The sequence below is a fragment of the Microcaecilia unicolor genome, chromosome 6, assembly GCF_901765095.1.
Source record: "Microcaecilia unicolor chromosome 6, aMicUni1.1, whole genome shotgun sequence".
Lineage (NCBI taxonomy): Eukaryota > Metazoa > Chordata > Amphibia > Gymnophiona > Siphonopidae > Microcaecilia > Microcaecilia unicolor.
Genome location: NC_044036.1, coordinates 307,952,282 through 307,974,485, shown reverse-complemented (window position 1 = coordinate 307,974,485; position 22,204 = coordinate 307,952,282). Strand labels below are relative to the sequence as shown.

The 22,204-nt window shown below is 43.3% G+C and overlaps 1 protein-coding gene across 3 annotated transcripts in view; it reads right to left on the bottom strand.

Annotated features, from left to right (window-relative positions):
- Positions 1–22,204, bottom strand: part of PIK3R6 (phosphoinositide-3-kinase regulatory subunit 6) — a 156,152-nt gene that overhangs the window by 33,383 nt on the left and 100,565 nt on the right. For all 3 annotated transcript variants that reach the window (XR_003942632.1, XM_030208107.1, XM_030208108.1), the window contains 8 exons: positions 20,786–20,933; positions 18,120–18,206; positions 15,821–16,223; positions 14,367–14,466; positions 8,082–8,204; positions 6,714–6,824; positions 4,291–4,381; positions 1,872–1,942 (listed from right to left, as the gene is read on the bottom strand). Coding sequence is in view for 2 of the 3 variants with exons in the window: in XM_030208107.1 (XP_030063967.1) it covers positions 1,872–1,942; positions 4,291–4,381; positions 6,714–6,824; positions 8,082–8,204; positions 14,367–14,466; positions 15,821–16,223; positions 18,120–18,206; positions 20,786–20,933 (1,134 nt within the window). In the remaining variant the exon portion in view is untranslated. The remainder of the gene's footprint in view (positions 1–1,871; positions 1,943–4,290; positions 4,382–6,713; positions 6,825–8,081; positions 8,205–14,366; positions 14,467–15,820; positions 16,224–18,119; positions 18,207–20,785; positions 20,934–22,204) is intronic.

Here is a 22,204-nt window from a genome sequence, read left to right as displayed (position 1 = left end):
ATTCCGTTACCGTTTTCATCTCCACCACCTCCCGCGATCACAGAGATAAATGTTAGGGCTCCTTTTACAATGCCGAGCTAGTGATTCCGATGCAGCAAATGCGAAGAAGACCATTCAATTCCTATGGGCTTCATCGCATTTGCCGTGCTGGAATCGCTAGTGTGACTTTGTACAAGAAGCCCTTATTCAGGTAAAAGCGTTGTCTGAAAACTGCACATCTTGAACTCAGCAAAAAACATTATGTGCATAGTTCCAAAATGTGTATATTTTTAGAAGGTGGCATTTGCGGGAACATGTTTCAGTCAGACAATGAAAATAATGTGCATAGATTACATTTTCAAATGTACGCAAAAGCAGATTCAGATGCTCATGTATACTTATTGCACAAGACAGTTTTCAAATCGCAAATACTGTATGTGTAAACTTTCTCTTTGAAAACTGGTACAAACTTTGTAGCTTTGAGGAGAATTTGAAAATATCCCCCTACACACAGATGGATCACAAGATTGTGCAATCCATGACCACCTATCATTCAGGAAAGCACTAAAAACCCATTTATTCAAGCAAGCCTGCCCAAAGGACCCAGATTAATCTTATGAACCCATCTACTTTACATATACCGAAGAGAAAATGACATTGACCCAGACTCTATCTCCCACCTTACCTTCCTCTCTATCACCTTTCTCTACCTACCCATCCATCCTTCTATTATGTTATACTTAATTTCCTACTTTACATAACAAAATTCTGTGTTACCTATTACTATGTAAGCCACATTGAGCCTGCTTTTAGTGGGAAGTGTGGGATACAAATGTAATAAATAAATAAATAAATCTAGCAAATGGGGCCCTCCCTTCCCCCTTCCTGGCTGCAACTGCCAAGTACATACTTTTACTATCTATCACACAAGGAACCCAATATACATGCACCTGTACAAGTTTTTTAAATTTATACAAGCACGTGTATAGCATCAAGTTACTGTTACAGGGAATTGACACGAGCATAATAGATGGTAAATGTCAGGATTTCAACAGAGTTTATAAACAGATTTATCATCTTCCTGGAAAATACAACCACTGGACTGTACAAGTAGGCTGCTACGCAAAGCCCACCTTGATAATAAGAAGGGCCCCTGTGACTTTTGGGCCTCTGGGCCTGGGTCCAGTAGGCCTGTGTGGGGATCCGACCATCCCTGCCCCTACATCAATGCTTCCTGGTCACATTTTAATCCACCCTTCTGTTTCCTTAAATATCCATTTTGTAAGAAATACAAGGTAAAATGCAGTCTAACAGAGTTTTCCAGACCGCGAGTCATGAATCCAAACAGGGTGATGAAACCCACATTTGAGATAGTGATCTGAATGGGTGCTCCATAGGACATCATTATCCTGCACTGCCTGGGGGGGGGGGGGGGTCACACACTTTCTGCGGATATACAAATTGAGGTCACAGCTGCAGAAAGACTGGTGAGAGCTGCAGTAGAAAATCCAATATCATTAAAATCTTAAAATATAAACACCATAAAGGTGAAGACAATTGTATTGTATTTCCAACATAACCATCTTTGTGTAGGGCTTGCCATACCAACCAAGATTGCTTCTTGGCTGATAGCTAGGAAAGAAATTTAATTCAAAACCAAGTCCTTTTGTGCCCTCTTCAGCCACCAGGGGTCACTTGAAACTATCAGTGTCATCAGCCATTACCTTCCTCCCTGCTGAAAACGTGAGCACATGATCTTCAGCATGCACCCTAAGTTAGATGGGGAGCTTGGTTTCACAATGCAACCGGCAAACCACAGGACCAAACATGACAGATTTGGAGATCTATCTAATGTTAATGTTCCAGATTTTCTTTTCTCATTTCATGCTTACCTTTATATAGCTAATTAAGATGTCTGTCCCTGGGCTTTCCATATTCACTTTCTTCTTAGTCAGTGTGGACTCTGAAAGAGAAGCACAACCCTCTGCTGTTTATTACAGAACTAGCTGTTGGGCCCGTGAAAATGGGCTACTTTTGGAATGGGGGGGTTTCCGAGCCCCCCCCCCCCGGAGTCGCCGCCGCCCCTCCACCCGGCCCGAGCAGCACTGTAAACTTACATCAGCACGTAGCAGCAGGCACATCAGCAAAGCTGCCGTCGGGGCGGGCTTCCTTTTCTGCCTGTGTCCCGCCCTCGTGTGATGTAACGTCGGCAAGGGCGGGACAAAGGAAGAGAAGGAAGCCCGACGGCAGCTTTGCTGATGTGCCTGCTGCTGCGTGGTGATGTAAGTTCACAGTGCTCGGGCCAGATGGAGGGGCGGCAGCGACTCCGGTGGAGGGGAGAAGGGGGAGCGGTTCCAACGTCTGCAGCATGCCAGTAGAGACTTCCCTCTCTGTCCCGCCCCCATCATCATGTATTGAAGCGGGGGCAGGGCAGAGAGGGAAGTCTCTACTGCGCATTTGCGAGTGAGTACGGTCACTCACCGTTTATATGTTTGATTTCCAAAGTCACAGATCTAGTACCTGGGCGTTGCTTGGGGACTGCTTTTTTTTTTTTTTTTTGTAAATCTTTATCTATTAGTAAACAGCTATGGTAATCATTTAAGTAACCCTGACAGGAACCGATCCATCACGGGGACTGATTTATTAAACTTTTTTTTTGTCTGGTTATGGGGTGAGCCAGATGCTGTGTACAGCAAAAAAGACAAAAATATTATTGATGGATCTTCTTTTGTTTCCACTTACTAAGGCAAAGGTCTTGAGTGCTACTAGAGGTTAGTAGGATGGTAACAGGATGACAAGAAGTTAAGGTGGATTACTAAATACAGATTTGGAAATGTTTACAGTGTTGTTCAAAGTACTTAAGTTAAAACAACAATAAAAAAAAATGTATATTTTAATACTTAAGTAAAAGTACAGTGAAGAACACATTATAAAATTTAAGTGAAAGTAAAAAAGTTAGAGGCCAATATTCAAAGTGATTTAAGCAGGCATCAAATGTAACTGAGTAAAAGTAACACAATTTTCACTTAGGTACAGTAACTACTTACATTTACTTAGTTACAACATTATTACTAGTTCTTCTGTTTGAATAATGTGCACTAGAGGGTGAATGGCAAAACCTACGAATAAAATTCTAGACTTGTAAAACAACAACAACTTGAGACTATAGACAAGTGCTTCTAAAACTGGTATCCAACATGGTCCCATTTTAAGAACTGAAAATTTAAGAGAGTCCAGATAATCATGAAAACAAAATATCAGGTCTCCGCCTGCCTTCCCGTTTCTCACCCATTTCCTTCTCCCCTACATATCCAAAGCAGGAAGTTAGTAGCAGCAGCAGGGTTAGTGGCAACAGTCGGTGCAGGACCTGTGAAAGTGTGAACGTCCAGATCCTAGTACTCTGTATGTGTTTCCAGTCCAACAGGAAACCTACCCTGACCCACATAGGGCCAAGGCCTGAGAATGTTCACTGGCTTACAGGCCCCATGCTGACTACCTACTTTTCTTTATAGAATAACAGAATAGGTCAAATGTGAGCATATGTTTTTCTGCACAAGGATTTACGCCAGCCAGGACCCCCCCACCCGAGACTGCCGCCCACCCGAGATCGCCAGGCCCCCCCCGCTGCCTGCCCACCCACCCGAGGTCGCCGGGCCCCCCTCCACCCGCTATCGGGCCGGGCCCTCGGAACTAACCTTAAGCCTCCTTTCACTTCGCAGCAAGAAGCAGCAGGGCAGACCTCTCCTCCTTCCTTCCGTGCCCCGCCCTCGCGGACGTTACGTCAGACGAGGGCGGGACATGGAAGGAAGGAGTGGCCTGACCTGCTGCTGCTTGCTGCGAAGTGAACGGAGGCTTAAGGTTAGTTCCGGGAGTGATGGACGGTGGGCCAGGCGGCAACAGAGGGCGGGCCAGGCGGCGCCGGTCCCCGGGACTTTTGTCCCCCCTGTCCCCCCCTCTCGGCGGCCCTGACGCCAGCCATAAATGCTTGCACCTCAATTGGGGAAAGCACATTTGCATAAACCTTGCTCAGACTTTGCCCATGTGAACACCCACCTGCAATGTATGCACCTAACTTCTTTTCCCCAACCAATATCTACCTACCTCTCTTGCCACCCAATTTTTATGCTTCTAAATTAATGCACTCAGCCCTAGCAAATTTTCAAAAGGCCAATTTATGAGCATAACTCTCAAAGTTAGGAGCATAAAACCTTTGAACATTGGGCCCGTTATGTATGCCGATGTTCACATATAAATTCACTTTGCATATGAGTAAATGGTACTTAAACTGTATTTGCTCGTTAATGTACCTACCTTTTTGAATCATTTGATCTTGGATATCTGCCTTCAGCTCAGTGAGAAACACATCTTCCACTGGGTCCCGAGTTATATCACCAAAGTGAATCTGAAAAATAAACAAACATCTGTGCAGGTTCACGCAGGTCTCAGTTGAGCCATAGGCAACACCGGAAACTGCCTAGGGCATCAGATTTTGAAGGCTTCAGATACCTGGGCTAAACAATTCACTTTAGAATCATGCTCTGTAATCTCTGGCAGAGAAACCCCCCTTCCCCATGGCTCTCTGTTCCTGCCTATCCGTATTTGTAACCCTGGGTTAGCGAGAAGATCTTTTGAAAGAGCGAGCTCCAGGCAGAGAGTTACTGGGGGGACCTGGGAAGGGTTTAGAAGTGAATAAATAGAGAAACCTTGAGAGGGAAGGTCTGTCCTTGGTTGCCTTAGGTTGGAGAAACCCAGAAGTCCAAAAAAAAAAAGGGGGTACCAGCAGAGCCAGTGGCGTTCGTATCTTGTTCACCACCTGGGGTGGGTCACCGTTGTGGACGACCAAAGTTCACAGGGGCGTGTCGGAAGCGTAGCGAAGGCGGGACTGGGGTATGCTGAAGAGATGGGCATCCTCGGCCAATAATGGAAAAAAGAAGGGCGTCCCTGACGAGCATTTGGTCGACTTTACTTGGTCCATTTTTTTTCACGAACAAGCCTCAAAAAAGTGCCCAAACTGACCAGATGACCTCCCCTTACTCCCCCAGTGGTCACCAACCCCCTCCCACCCTAAAAACAATTTTAAAACATTTTTTGCCAGCCTCTATGCCAGCCTCAAATGTCATACCCAGCTCCATGACAGCAGTACACAGGTCCCTGGAGCAGTTTTAGTGGGTACTGCAGTGCACTTCAGGCAGGCGGACCCAGGCCCATCCCCCCTACCTGTTACACTTGTGCTGGTAAATGTGAGCCCTTCAAAATCCACCAAAAACCCACTGTACCCACATGTAGGTGCCCCCCTTCACCCCTAAAGGCTATGGTAGTGGTGTACAGTTGTGGGGAGTGGGTTTTGGGGGGCTCAGCACACAAGGTAAGGGAGCTATGCACCTTTCTGAAGTCCACTGCAGTGCCTCCTAGGGTGCCCGGTTGGTGTCCTGGCATGTCAGGGGGACCAGTGCACTACGAATGCTGGCTCCTCCCATGACCTAATGCCTTGGATTTGGTCGTTTTTGAGATGGGCGTCCTCGGTTTCCATTATGGCCGAAAACCGGGGACGACCATCTCTAAGGACAACCATCTCTAAGGTCGACCTAAATGTTGAGATTTGGGCGTCCGTATTATTGAAATGAAAGCTGGACGCCCATCTTGTTTCGATAATAGCGGTTTCCCCGCCCCTTCGCCAGGACGTTCCTACAGATGGGAGCCCTTAGAGATGGTCGTCCCCGTTCGATTATGCCCCTCCACATGTATTATAATGATTCTGTTACTATAGTCTTCTTGGATTTTTATCATTTATCTTTTCAATATATGTTTTTTTATGTCTTTGTAAAAAAAAACCAACTTGTTTTATCAGTCATTACTATTTTTTATGATTGTACTAAGTTTTATACATTTGTGTATATTGTAATTATATACTTTTTTTGATTTGTAGACTCCTGAAGCAGGCGTTTTTCGCTGAAACACGGCTCCGTCTCGAGTATTTTTTTTTAACTTTCTTTTAATAAAGCATTTTTATTACTCGCCTCCACGGTGTCTTGGAAGTGTCGTGTTGATCTCACTACTTTTTTGCTATTCTAAAAAGGGTATAAACATGATGAACGCCAAAGAGCCCATCACACTTAATAGTAGAGGCAGTGGAACCTTTTTATGATGGAGGGGTGAGGATGAAACCAAATACTCCTCCTATGATCCAAGCTCCCTAATTATTGACACTATGTAGAGAAAAGAGTTGGTGGGGGTCACGTTCCTGGTGGTCCACCCTGTTCCCCTATCTGTGGTTAAAAGAGTGAACTACCTTGAGATGAGAAGGCTGAAAGTAACAGGATTGTATGTATAACTGTCCTACAATGCTCTGAAATTGTTAAAAACTGTCCCAACTTGACATTTCGTCCTTTAGATTGTAAGCTCCTTTAAGCAGGGGCCGTCCTTCTTTGTTAATTTGTACAGCGCTGCGTAACCCTAGAAGCGCTCTAGAAATGTTAAGTAGTAGTAGTAGTAGTTGTGTAAATACTTTTAAGTAGAAATAGGGTAAACAAAGATTATCTTTTAGTGTTGAGGGGATGAAGGTAATGTTATTGTTATAAAATAGAAGTTTTTTTTTTAAAGTTTTGTATCTCACCTTGAGCTTACAGGGTGAGGGGAGTAATCAAATGATTTTAAAGAAAAGTAAAGTACTGCAAAAACAGTGGAGTGGGTGTGGCCTGTGCACATGGCAGAAGACATAAGGCTAAAATTCTGACCTTAACTTTGTATATCTGGAAGCAGACAGGCTGCATCCCCATGCGAGCGTAGTAAGAGGTAACATCTGTGATGAAAGGATCTGAAGCCAGTTGTTTGCTAGGTGCAGAAGGCTGCAAAAACAAAACAAACATAAAAACAAACAGGATTAGTTAACCACTGGATTCACTAAACTACTAGGACCTTTTAATCGAATGTTGTTTATGTAGCTGCTTTCAGGGTTGTCCAATTCTCAGTAAATTTGTTGTCCGTTAATAAAACAAAAAAGACAGGACTGTAAAAATATATTTCACTTGAGTAAAAATGTTATTAGCAACAGGGCCTCATGCTCTCCGAGACTGCACTACCCAAGATTTGGGAATTTCATGTCCGTGTATAATGGGAATAATTAAAAAAAAGATATTTTTCCATGTTAAGCATGGCTTACATGTGAAAAGGGACTCTTGTAAAATTGTGCATGGAAATATGTGTACAATGTGGCTGCATGGAAAAATTGCACTTACTTTTCTGCAGTTTGCATGTAGGCATTCGGTGGGTGGAAATGGGACAGAATTGTGATGTATGAGCATATTTCATAAAAAAGTGTGCATTTGCCGAGTAGATGCACACATTTAAAATAGCCTCAGAGCAGGGGTAACTGTGTGAAAACTCCTACTATGATGCCCTACAGTGAGCAAATTCCATTGGATATGGGCACCTAGGCATTTCTTTTGCCTTTACAAAATAGCACAACAGTTGCATTTAGATGTACCTTCACATCGGGTTGTATGTAGCAGGCCCTATTATGTGGAACAGCCTATCGTTAAGGCTTAGAAAAACCCCAGGAAATAAAACAGTTTAAACGAGAGTTAAAGAGATTCCACCTGATAGTCAAATGACAATGGCTGCTAAAATGGCACTTAAGCGGCTATCTGGCATTGAATATCGCCATTTAACGGCTTAAAGATAGTCAGTTATATCGGGCGATACAACCAGCTATCTGCTGATTTTTAAAGTGAGAGCGGCCAAGTTTGGCGGCCATATTTGGCCACCACAATAGGTGAAATAACTTTGGCTGGTCTCACTTTAAGTGGCCAACGCTGAATATCGGTTATAATCGGACTAGCCAAAGTTAAACTGGTCCGTTTCTGGCTGATTAAATAGCTTTGAATGTTGACGTTGTTGTTCTTAAAATTCTGGAAGACTGTGAGTTAAAAAATGTTTTCATGAGTGTAGTAATATACCAACAGAAGTATTTAGTCATATTTAGCGAGTGTCGCACTGTGGAGGCTTTGAAAACTGTCCTCTCTATGAATATTTATCAAATTCCCATTGTGCGTGCGTACACTGTCTATTAATAAAGAATGATAGCACCTTGTTCAGTCTCATACCATCGTAGCAAGCTTGGGGATCATGTGGCAAAGAGTATTGACGTTGCTCTCATACCATGGATCAACTTTGCCCAGGTACATGGAGACCTCACAGCACTCCATTCTATTCAGTGTAGTGTGTTCCTTGGTAAAAACAAAAACAAGTTTACTTCAAAATATATTAGGATCTATAATGAAAAAGAAGATGGTCCCCCAAAGGTTTCTTCTGACATTCTGCTCGACTCATGATGTTGGAGTAAATTATCTTTCGCCATAGGTGCAGGGCTTACACGACAAACAAGAGCCTGAACTAGGATTCAACCTTTGGTATTTCACCTGGCAAAAGAGAACTCTAAATGAATCAAAAAAGTGGATCCTCAATAATCATACAAAACATTCAAAAACTATTCAAATATTATCCCCCAACAATGAATCAAATATATAAAACATTTTTTTAATATGAGAATTTATGGCTGAACTGACCAATGACAGCAGGCAAAAGTAGAGGCAGATCAAAGACGAATCACCACTGGAGATTTGAATCCAACAGTCTTTATTGATATGAATAAAAGAAGGACCCAACACGGGCCGTGTTGGGTCCTTCTTTTATTCATATCAATAAAGATTGTTGGATTCAAATCTCCAGTGGTTATTCGTCTTTGATCTGCCTCTACTTTTGCCTGCTGTGATTCGTCATCGTAGAGGATTTCCCTGTTTTGCATTTTGAACTGACCAGTGCACACTCAGGTTTTAAAAGCAGCTTCTTCAACATCCAGACGAGAAAGTCACCATCACCCTCAACTCCATGTCAATGTGCTCTTTTTACCATGTCCCAATTAAAATATCACCTCACTTCAATGCAGGTTGATATTGTATATCTGGATTTTCAGAAGGCGTTTGACAAAGTGCCGCACGAAAGACTCCTGAAGAAATTGCAGAGTCATGGAATCGGAGGTAGGGTACTATTATGGATTAAGAACTGGTTGAAAGATAGGAAGCAGAGAGTAGGATTGCGTGGCCAGTATTCTCAGTGGAGGAGGGTAGTTAGTGGGGTCCCGCAGGGGTCTGTGCTGGGTCCGTTGCTTTTTAATGTATTTATAAATGACCTAGAGATGGGAATAACTAGTGAGGTAATTAAATTCGCCGATGACACAAAATTATTCAGGGTCGTCAAGTCGCAGGAGGAATGTGAACGATTACAGGAGGACCTTGCGAGACTGGGAGAATGGGCGTGCAAGTGGCAGATGAAGTTCAATGTTGACAAGTGCAAAGTGATGCATGTGGGTAAGAGGAACCCGAATTATAGCTACGTCTTGCAAGGTTCCACGTTAGGAGTTACGGATCAAGAAAGGGATCTGGGTGTCGTCGTCGATGATACGCTGAAACCTTCTGCTCAGTGTGCTGCTGCGGCTAGGAAAGCGAATAGAATGTTGGGTGTTATTAGGAAGGGTATGGAGTCCAGGTGTGCGGATGTTATAATGCCGTTGTATCGCTCCATGGTGCGACCGCACCTGGAGTATTGTGTTCAGTACTGGTCTCCGTATCTCAAAAAGATATAGTAGAATTGGAAAAGGTACAGCGAAGGGCGACGAAAATGATAGTGGGGATGGGACGACTTTCCTATGAAGAGAGGCTGAGAAGGCTAGGGCTTTTCAGCTTGGAGAAGAGACGGCTGAGGGGAGATATGATAGAAGTGTATAAAATAATGAGTGGAATGGATCGGGTGGATGTGAAGCGACTGTTCACGCTATCCAAAAATACTAGGACTAGAGGGCATGAGTTGAAGCTACAGTGTGGTAAATTTAAAACGAATCGGAGAAAATTTTTCTTCACCCAACGTGTAATTAGACTCTGGAATTCGTTGCCGGAGAACGTGGTACGGGCGGTTAGCTTGACGGAGTTTAAAAAGGGGTTAGATAGATTCCTAAAGGACAAGTCCATAGACCGCTATTAAATGGACTTGGAAAAATTCCGCATTTTTAGGTATAACTTGTCTGGAATGTTTTTACGTTTAGGGAGCGTGCCAGGTGCCCTTGACCTGGATTGGCCACTGTCGGTGACAGGATGCTGGGCTAGATGGACCTTTGGTCTTTCCCAGTATGGCACTACTTATGTACTTATGTACTTATGTACCTCTATAAAAATCATGTCCATTCATGTCTCAAAAGTTTTACAAAACTAAAATCGTATGTCATGCAAATTCAAAATATCTAAGCCGTTTACAAAGTAATGAACCAAAAAAAGGGGAGACAGGAGGCACAATGACACAGAATAAAAGGCTAAGGGAGAGTTATAATACAAAGCCAACATGCTACCAATTTACCTTACCAGAAAAAGGAAACAGGAGGGAAAAACAAACCCAGTCACAAACCCAAAAGGTAACAAATAGAAGGCCCCCTGCAGTCAAGCCATAAACTAAACCACTGCTCAGGTGAAACTTCTTGCTGGAAAAGATTGGGGAAACTAGTGGGTCTTCAAAGCTATTTTAAATGCTTGAAAAGAAAGCTCTACATGAAGAGATAATGGCAATCCTTTCCACAGTGTTGGAGCCACTTCTTGAAGACAAGAATGTCGGGTAGCTTCCAAGCAAACCCGCCTTGTAGGAGGGAACTTCCAGCAATTGATGGAACATAGGAAACCAGAAAGCAGGAAGGAAACAACGGAATACCCATATGAAGAATCCTATGTACCAGCATAAGTATTTTACATAGAATTATTCTTCAATCACACCGACTTCCCCATATATATCCAAAAATACAGTTAGCTGTTGCCAAAAATCCCGACAGTTCTCACGGTCTTCATGGTATGACAGCTCCCGCAACCTTCATAACTCCAGCCTGGCCAACTGGTGTTCTCCTCCATGGCCCATCTTCAGGGAGCAGTGTAGAAATGCCCAGTCTTCCAATTGCTTTTGGAGATATTTGGGTGTCAGCATCAGTGAAGAATGATATACAATACGATTTTAGCTTTGGTGAAACTCTTTTGAACATGAGTGGACATAATTTCTATAGAAGTAATGCATTGAAATGAGATGATTTTTTAGTTGGGGCACTCCATGAAGTTACAAAGCAGCACATTTAATACAAATAGGAGAAAATATTTCTTCACTCAACAAGCTCTGGAACTCATTGCTGGAGCATAAGTGGAAAAAGCGGGTAATATAGCTGGGTTTAAAAAATGGTTTGGACAAATTCCTGGAGGAAAAGTCTTATTAAGGTAGACCTGGGAAAAGCCACTGCTTATCACAGGGGTCAGTAGCATAGAATCTTGCTGCTCTTTGGGACTCTACCAGGTACTTGTGACCTGGATTGGCCACTGCTAGAAACAGGATACTGTGCTAGATGGACCCTTGGTCTGGACAACTCTTATGTTCTTCTGGCTGTTTTTTTTTTAATGCTGTATATTCAGTGCCAGAATACATAATCAAAAATATCTTTGTCTCTGGTAACATATAATATCCAGTGCACAAACCAGGACTGTTTAGCCACAAAAGCATATATATCTCTACTGTGTGTCCCACATACTGTCACCGTTTACAAAAAATGACATCGTAATATTTTTTTGAGTACCCTCAGATATAACCCACTATTCAGTGCAGACAATCAAGCTGTTAATCAGTGGTATAGCACTTCTTTCATCAGGTTACCCATTTAATTTTTTATTGGGAGGGTGTTTTTTGTGTATAACTCATACACCATCACCCAAGTGCTGTAAATATTATTCAACCACTTTATAATAATTGTCATGAAACACAGTGTACTTAGATTAGTCTCGCCGAGAATAAATCCAAACTAAGGATTTCCAACAAGTGCCTTCCCCTGAAACCGCCCGACTCCGCGGGTTTCAAGCACTTTCATCAGGGACAAGGGTTAAGGTCATGATCACTCTCCATATAAATCCTTTGGAAGCGCTATGAGCTTTATTATTGCATTTATTATTGCAAAGTGGTTGAATAATATTTATAGCACTTGGGTGATGGTGTATGAGTTATACACAAAAAATAAATTTACTGTACTCTTTAAGACAGCAGCAATAGAATGTGACATAGTTGGTACAGAGTGTTTCAAGTGTCCCTTCCAGGGGCGTAGCTACTATGGGGCCACAGGGGCCTGGGCCCCCATAGATTTGGCCCTGGACCCCCCTGCCGACGACCCTCTCAACCCCCCCTCCCGCCGCCAACCCGCTGTCGCCGTCTGCTACCTTTGCTGGCGGGGGACCCCAACCCCCGCCAGCCGAAGTCTTCTTACTTCGTTTGGTTTCTGAGTCTGACGTCCTGCACATGATGTCAGACTCACAGAAACAGAATGAAACCCTGCAGATCGCAAGGCTTTGTTCTGTTTCTGTGAGTCTGACGTCCTGCATGTTGTACGTGCAGGACATCAGAAACCAAACGAAGGAAGACGACTTCAGCTGGCGGGGGTTGGGGTCCCCCGTCAGCAAAAGTAGGCGATGGCGGGCGGGCGGGCAGGGGGGTGTCGAGAGGGTCATCGGTGGGGGGGGGGGGGTCAAAGTTGTTGATGGTGGTGCTGGCGGTGGCGGGAGTTGGCGGCGTTGGGGAGGGAGCTAAAATGTGCACCCTCACCTTGGGCTCTGGACCCCCCCTCCCGCCGAAGTCTGTCTACGCCCCTGGTCCCTTCACGGTAAAAATCACTGCTACACTGAAACAGAAACCAGGGGAGGATTCTGTCAAAGGGCTAATATCAGACACCAGAAATGCCACAGTTGAAGAAAGAACCATTTTGAGACTTAATGCCTTTTTGTTGCCCATACAAAAACAGTCGGGCTGCTAATTCAAAAGGGATTCCTGCTAACTGGGTAAGTCCCGGTGAGACCAATATTCAGCAGCACTAGCCGGATAATTCCGCTATTTCCTCTGACTGTTGTAGAACTGCCCAGATAGTGCAGGGACAGTCTGTGGGTAGAGCTGGGGGAGGAGGAGGCGGCAGTACTTTTCCTGATGGTAGCACTTTCAGCACCACTATCCAGAGAAGTATCTCCTTAACACAGAACAGAAAAAAATAAAGCTGTCCTATGTATATGCAAAAGCCACGACAAAAAAGATGTTCAACATGATGTGGGAACTGAAGAGAGTAAAACCATTTCTCCCACAGAAAACTTTCCGCAACCTAGTACAATCCACAGTACTCACCTATGCCAACTACTGCAACAGTATATTCATCGGTTGCAAAGCCCAAATCATGAAAAAACTCCAAACCACCCAAAACACAGCAGCCAGACTCATCTTTGGCAAACCACGATTTGAAAGTGCAACACCACTTTGTGTAAAACTTCACTGGCTTCCTATCAAGGAACGCATAAACTTCAAAGCCCACACAATGATCCACAAGATCCTCCATGGCGAATCTCCAAGCTAGATGAACAACTTGATCGATCTTCCAGCCAGGAACGGGTCCAAATCTTCTCGTACTTATCTCAATCTCCATCTTCCCAATTGCAAAGGCCTCAAATACAAAACCTACTATGCATCCAACTTCTCCGTTATAGGCAGCCAACTCTGGAATGCAATACCTCGACACATCCGAACAACCAATGAACACCTACCCTTCCGAAAGCTGCTTAAAACTTACCTCTTCAGACAAGCTTACCCAAATAACCCAACTTAATTCTCAACCTCAAACCACACTACCCATACTGCAATCCTCTCCCACACATCCTTCCCTATTGTCCTACTCTTTCCAACTGGATCATCTCTGTGATACTTCATACCATACTCTGTGTTATCTCTGTGGTACTTTGTACCACACCTTGTACCTTACTTTGTGTTATCTCTATGATACTCTGTACCACATCCTGTAAGCCGCACTGAGCCTGCTATCGAGCTGGAAAGAGCGGGGTATAAATGCCATAAATAAAGAAATAAATAAAGGAGTGGAGGAGTGGCCTAGTGGTTAGGGTGGTGGACTTTGGTCCTGGGGAACTGAGTTCGATGCCCGGCACAGGCAGCTCCTTGTGACTCTGAGCAAGTCACTTAACCCTCCATCGCCTGCCGCATTGAGCCTGCCATGAGTGGGAAAGCACAGGGTACAAATGTAACAATAAATAAATAAATATTAGCTATTCCCATGCACCTATCCAGAGAGCTGCAGCACTGACCACAAACTCAAATTCAGTGACAGGTCATTATCTGGATAAAATCGCTGGACATCTCTGACTGCTGTGAGCTCGATATTACCCCCAGTGATTTTTAACCATCAACAGACTAAAGACATAGAACAGCCTTATGTCAACAGCCTGACAACCTTGCTTTTTAGCAACTCTAAGGCCTTGTTCATTGCAAGTACTTACATTAGTGAGTGAAGAGAGTGACTGCAGGTCTAGGACAGGTATATAGTAGAACTGTAAGTCTGCCTTAACTGTTAGCAGTGGCCGTCTTGCTTCACTTTTCCTGACAAACACAAACATAGGGCCTGATTCATTAAGGCTTTCCTTTCATTCAGTTTCCACAACACCCCCCCCCCCCCCTCAAACACACACAGCGTTTACTGCAGGTTAAAATGCACTACCAGGGGGCGTGCTCAGGCATCCAACGGTAGTTTTTGCATATGCCGTGAAATCAGCGGATTTTTTTTTAATAGCACTGGGGGCATGTTTGGGGGCAGAGTGGGTGTGGCTATGCTAATTGACTAGCACATGGGCATTGCCATACACTCATTGATTAGCACAGGATTAGCGCAAGAGCCCTTACAAAATAGGTGGCGGTAAGGGCTCAGGTGTTAATGGGGAACCTTCCTTTACTACAAAAAAGGAGTGCAGTATAATTAGTGTATTATTAAGGTAAATCAAATACAAATCAAATATATACCACTAGTTCAGGCTAGATCACTAATGTATTTTTAGAAAGGAGAGAATCCCTCAGAAACCTGACGGACTGAAAGTCCCAGGCTTGCAACGGATATAATGAAAACCTAAGTTTCTATCATGGGGATTCACTTAACTCTCCTTCTTTTGTATTATTGAAAGTGCTCGATGCTGTGATTCAAAAATAAGCTTTAAATAGGCTAAATAAACCTCAGATAGGTTGAACACAAGCGCCAATAGATATGGAGCAACACTTAAGTCCAACGGCGCCACCGTTTCATCTTCAAGTGGCTTCCTCAGGGACGGGTGCTGCTGTCCGTGCGCGATTCTATTCAAATCGCTTTCCTCATTTTTGCTTGAGAAAAGCGATTTGAATAGAATTCAACCTATTTCTGAGGGATTCTCTCCTTCCTAAAAATACATTAGTGATCTAGCCTGAACTAGTGGTATATATTTGATTTGTATTCGATAACCTTCCTTTACCTAATGTACGCTGTGTTCAACCAGTGCATTTTTTTCTTTTTCTTCAGTGATTACCAAGTGGAGACTTTTTTTTTTTTATGAACTCTTCTGGGAATGTGTAAGATATGACAAATTCCTAGACCCCTGATGCAGGCCAGAAGGGCCGAAACACGAGCTGTGTCTCCTTTATTGGTCTTGAAGTTCACTGAAATAAAGAAAGGTTTTTTTTTTGGACACCATCTGTAAGGAATTTCTCCTTTTTGTTCCTCTACTGTTGTTTACCAATGGGGAACTTAGGGCATGGCCATTATTGTAAAAATGGAAAAATCTGCCTTTAACTGGCAGCACTAAAAGTGGCCTCAGCACGCGTGAAAGACCTGTGTTGAGGCAACCGTAGGCCACTTTTTAGCATTGCTTGGAAAAAGGGGCCCCCATAATGAATGAAGCCCGAACTGAAGAGATCTACACTGCACCATTACCTCAAAGAATAGTATGCTTTGGCCAGTCTTCCTAAAACTCTGTCATCTCCCAAAACAACAATTCTGGCGGTGTACAGTTTTTTTGGACGAGGGGCATTCTCAATGATGAGGCCAGACTTCCTGTGCAGGGTCCCAGAAATGTTTGCTGTGGATGCCTCGCAAGTGTTTGGTGCCAGAACAGCTGAAATTAACACTGGAATCTTTATCTTAATGCAGCGCCTCCTCTGCAGCCTGGAACTTTCCTTATCGCTACTGCTGCATGAGAGTTCGTCAGTGGCTGAAGGCAGGTCTCCTTCGATCCCGCTGTCTGTGGACACCACAGATATCCTTGTCTGGTCATTATAGCCTTCCGGCTCTTCACTGCTCTGTGATGCTGGCCTCATGTACAGGAAAAGTTCCTTCCCTTGGGTAGGAGACAAAGCAAACACTAAGTTAAGCAGCTTCATTATTTCAAATTCTATTGTACCAATTATTTTTGAGACTTAAGAATTCAGCTTTGTTATGATGTTTTCCGAGATTAGTTTCCGAGGTTGCCATATATACTTGAATATAAACCAAGATTTTTTTGGCCCCCCCCCCAAAAAAAGGCAACAAAAATTTAAACTCTGTTTATATTTGAGACCTACCTCCCTCCCACCTCTGTGATATCCAGAATTCCTACCATTCTCTCCTCCTCCTCCACCACTGCTGCAACCGCTGCCAACTCTCATGAACCGGCAGACTTCACCAAAACGAAAGTGCTCGCAACGTGAGGGGAAGAGCAGGGCAGGCAATGCGGTGGAGATCTACGTTGGACAAATGGTTCAGCTAGCGAGGGTCCCCAAACCCCACCAGCCAAGGTATGTGAGGAGGCAGCGGCAGGGCAGCAGCAGGGAGGTGGGCCAAAATGTGCCCCCCACACACACACACTTTGGGCTCTGAACCCCCTCCATGTTGAGGTCTGGCTACGCCACTGGACTGAACTGAAATTGCTATCTGTTTTTTTTTTAAATTTTATATTTATTGATTTTAATTATAATACAAACAAATCAAGTTTGTAAGGCAATACAGAGAGTTATTGAGGAAAAAAATATTCCATTTAAACATACATGTCAAACTTATTTATCTTATCACTCTTCCTTAGACCACCATAAGATAAGGGGGGAGAGTCCAAACAAATTTAAGGAGAATTATTACTCTAAAACAGAAGGAAAAAAAATCTTAGCACAAATTGGCATAGTCCTGATTTTACTTTCTCTTAATTCTTACTTGCTGATATTAATCGTTCTTCCTATTCAGCTAGATGGATTTTTAGTGTCCAGAAAAACCTTTATCTGAGATGGCTCAAAAAAGACGTATTTAATGCCAGACATACGAATTATACATTTGCATGGATATGCCAAGGTAAATATTGCACCCAGCGCTTTCACTTCATCTCTCAATGCAAGAAATTGCTTTCGCCTCTGCTGCGTTATCTTAGTAACGTCAGGGTAGACCCATATTTTCTGTCCGCAAAACAGGGCTGACGAATGTTTAAAGTACATTTTCATAATGTTATCTGGTTTTTAGGAAGCAAACTGGACCTTAACTGCGAAGAAAAAAAGTCAAAAGATGGGTGTGGTTGAAAGTTACTACCTTTATACTTGAGGGTGGATGATGTTCTCATTAGCTGTTAAGATGAAGTTAAAGGTATAGAAGCTCATTTGAATACTTTTTTTCAGTCTGGAATCACAGGTATGAGAAGTTGTCCGTATTGCCTTTCTAAAGTTATAGATGGTAAAAAGTCATCACTATTTTGTGGATGTGAATGCCCTAAATACAACTGTGAAGGCCATAGTGGTCTCCCACTTGGATTACTGTAACAGTCTATGTCTGTGTCTCCTTGCTAAGCTCACATATAGTCTGCAAGTTATCCAAGACGTAGTTGCAAGAATGATTTTGACATGCCCCCTCAGAATCACTGTTATCATTGGTTTGTGGCCTGTACTCAATTCCAGTAGCTAGTGTTATTCTAGTGTTTCATACTATGCACAGGGGAAGATGGGCGTATAGAAGAATTGTTTTGCTTCTGGTTATATCAATTTACTGTTCAAAGCCATTTGCAATTGTAGGCCATGACGGTAACCAAAAACCTTTTATTTGTTTATTTTTTATTGACGTTATATTGTGCTACATGGATAGAGCCACAAGGTGCTTCACTCAAACAGTATAGCTGCTCAAATTATAATGGTTCATTTTAGGGAATTTTATTTTCAATTTCAGATGCAGAAGAATCGCCTGAAAAATCTTTCTACACATTTACAATCATTCTAATACTTACGAATCAGATCATCGTCTGTCCATAGATAAAAGCTTATGTTTGGGTTGGGCAAAGGAATGCTATGAAGTCCTTTAAGTGATGCTGAACCTGAAGAAGACAGTTGAACATATTAAACCCGAAGGCTTGACAGATCTAAATTAGTTCACATATTTTTGACCCATGCCTAGTCACACTTTGAGGATATGTAACCGTCACAAGCGTTTGTAATTAACTTTATATGCTACAGCTAAACAGTGCAAACATCAGGGCTAAGTGAGCAAAATTTCAACACGAAAAAAAGTGGAGAAAAAAAGACCTTATTTTCCCCTAAGGCCTTTTTTCTATGTTGAAATGTTGAAATTTATGTTTCTCAGTTGATCCATATGTTAAAGATCTTGTATATTTTTTCTAGATTTTCTAACTGGTACCTGGTCAAAATAGTCCAGACAAAAAAGCTCCAAACAAAAAAACTCCTGACATAATAGTCCCTGACATAACAGCCACTGTCAAAATGGCCTGCCCACAATATAACCCTTCACAAGTTAGCCCCCCGACAAAAGGGCCCGATCAGGCTGCCCAGAATATGGGACTGCATTTTTTTCCTAATAATCTTACCTTGCCAAACAGGATAAGGTTGGTAAGACTATGAAAATGATGATAGTACTGTTTTTTTTTTTTAAATTAGCATGTTGATGGAAGAATAGTTTCCTTAAACAGCAGAACTGATCATGAATACCAGTTGGTAGCTATAGAATTTTGTTTATTTATATATGCTTTATACAATGCAATGCTGGTAGGAGCCTTTATCAGTGAAGATTTCACTTGTAGTTTATCAATTTTTTTGTGATGTGTTTTTTTTCTAGGGGCTATTTTGTTAAGGGTTATTTTGCGGGAGGGGCCATTTTGTCAAGGGCTATTTTGTTACAAGGCTGTTTGTCAGGGTTATTATGCTGAGGTGCCTTTCTAACTGTATGATACAAGGTGCTCAAGTGATCTTTAGTCTAAGTAAGCAAGAGCCATCTATGTTTTTGTTAATTTTAAAATGTTCTTAACTGTCTCTCTGATGGGCAGGTCAGACTGCTTTACAGACTAAAAACTGCAGACAGTGATGACCTCTGCACATGACTACCACCACATTCAGACATACCGCACCCGCCCTACACCCCCGCCCCTCCCTGTACCCTTTATAACAAAGTGGAAGCAGGAAAGCAGGAGCAACGGCTCCTCCCTCCTGCCTGCTCGGAACAAAACAGCAGCACCCAGGCTCTACCCAGTGCATTCTGGGATGCACTGAGCAGGGCTAAACACTATAAAAAAATGTTTGTGGGTTCACGGGGGGTTGCAGGGGGAGATCGTGTTCCACTGGAAAAAAAAATTGGGGTGGTCAGGGTCCACTGGACCACCAGGGTAAATTTAAAAAAAAAGTGTTGGGTCGGGGAGATCCAGTGCATCAGAGCTATCAAATGGATTTGACAACAGTGTCAAATCCGTTTGACAGCTCAAACTTACAAACAGCAAGGATGCACAAAGGGGGATCTGTGATCCCCTTTGTGCATCGCTGGCTATTAGCGATTCACTAAATTTTAGTGAGGCAGACGTATTTTATGGCTGCCTTTGTGCATCGGGGCCTAGGTGTGACCCTTAAACGATCACAACTCCCCTTCCCATCCCCGATTCTTAAGAGTAGCCTGCAAATGCTGCCTTCTCAACAAACCAATCACCAGCTGACCTGGGAAATGGATTGAAGTGGGGTTCTGGTGCACAGCACTGCCACTGAGACATTATTCCAGCCTATCTGCATACATAAGTACATAAGTATTGCCTTACTGGGAAAGACCAAAGGTCCATCAAGCACAGCATCCTATTTCCAACAGTGGCCAATCCAGGTCACAAATACTTGGCAAGATCCCCAAAAAGTACAAAACATTTTATACTGCTTATCCCAGAAATAGTGGATTTTCCCCAAGTCCATTTAATAATGGTCTATGGGCTTTTCCTTTAGCAAGCCGGCCAAACCTTTTTTAAACTCCGCTAAGCTAACCGCCTTTACCACATTCTCTGGCAATGAATTCCAGAGTCTAATTACACGTTGAGTGAAGAAACATTTTCGCCGATTCGTTTTAAATTTACTACATTGTAGCTTCATCGCATGCCCCCTAGTCCTAGTATTTTTGGAAAGCATGAAACAGACGCTTCACATCTACCCGTTCAACTCCACTCATTATTTTATAGACCTCTATCATATCTCCCCCTAGCCCCCTTTTCTCCAAGCTGAAGAGCCCTAGCCGCTTTAGCCTTTCCTCATAGGGAAGTCGCCCCATCCCCTTTATCATTTTCGTCGCCCTTCTCTGCACCTTTTCTAATTCCACTATATCTTTTTTGTGATGTGGCGACCAGAATTGAACATACTTTTTCTACTGGGAGAAAGGGGATTTTACCTTTTTTTATACTCTTCTCTCTATAGTGCAATTCCTGCAGGCACAGTTCATTTGGTCAGAGATGATTTCCTTTGGAATCCTTACTGCAAGCAACCTGAACCTGGCCAGAAATGTCACTGTTTTGCAAACTGATCCTTTTATTTAATCCATTTTTAACCAAACTGAGGAAATACACTCCAAACAGAGGTGAGTTTGCCACCCTAATTCTGAAAGATTTGTCTACCACTGCTTAAGTATAAGTCTCTGTACCTGGTGCAGAGGGAGTGACTATCTTCTCATAGATCTTCCCCAGTCTCTCCGCATGTCTCCTCCGATCTGCACTTGCTTCTTCTCTTGTAAGCTCCACTGCAGCCACTACTTCCTGAAAACAGCTCTCGAGTACATCTGTGGGTTTATCCTACCATGGATAGAAATTATTATTTGCCTGAGGGTGTGAAGATAGCATCAAGAAAAGCAGCGTTCTAACTGCAGTGTGCAAAACTGGTCACAGACCAAAGCGTTGACTTAGATTCACACTGATGTAATGTGCCTCCTTCACTCTTTTTCTCTTGTACCCAGCATTCTCAGATCCCTCCACCACTGGTCCTGACCACTCTCTCTCTCTCCTACCACCAGTTCAGAACTGTACAAATGGCAGCAGCAGAAAACTAATCCTACTTGGTAAGAAATATTCCTTGCAAATCCAATGCTCTAAATGGTCCATTGTTGCCCTGAAGCAACGGGTTGTTCCTGCGAAACGAGGACCTTGTCGGCAGTCTGGACCATGATCTTGCAATTCTGAAGTTCCTGCTGGGAGAAAGCCTGATGTTTATAAAGATAAGTTTGAGCCTTTTTGTTTTGGACATTTATAAAAATTGAGAAACATTTTAGAGAAAAATTAGGAAAAAACAGATGCAAAATGTAACTGTGAGTGGAGGGGTTTTTTTTTTGCCTATGATTGAATAAGTACATTTTTGCACTCTATGAAGAATTCTGAGGCTTTTCCTCCACCAATGACTGATAAAATTTGGGCTGTACTCTCACGGTTTTTCAGTGAGCTGCTTTGTGATTTTTTGGTACAGTGTCAGGCTTATTTTCGAAAGAGGACACAAATCGGAAGATGGGCGTCCTTCTCTCAGGGTCGCCCAAATCAGTATAATCGAAAGCCAATTTTGGGCATCCCCAACTGCTTTCCATCGCGGGGACGACCAAAGTTCCCGGGGGCGTGTCAAAGGCGTAGCAAAGGCGGGACTTGGGCATCCTTGACCCATAATGGAAAAAAAAGGACGTCCCTGACGAGCATTTGGACGACTTTACCTGGTCGTGGTTTTCTTATGACCAAGGCAGAAAAATGTGCTCAAACTGACCAGATGACCACCTGAGAGAATCGGGGATGACTTCCCCTTACTCCCCCAGTGGTCACCAACCCCCTCCTCACCCTCAAAAAATATCTTTTAAAATATTTTGTGCCAGCCTCAAATGTCATACTCAGGTCCATCACAGCAGTATGCAGGTCCCTGGAGCAGTTTTAGTGGGTGCAGTGCACTTCAGGCAGGCGGACCCAGGCCCATCCCCCCCTCCCTATTATGTTTGTGGTGGTAAATGTGAGCCCTTCAAAACCCACCAGAAACCCACTGTACCCATATGTAGGTGCCCCCCGTCACCCCTTAGGGCTATGGTAGTGGTGTA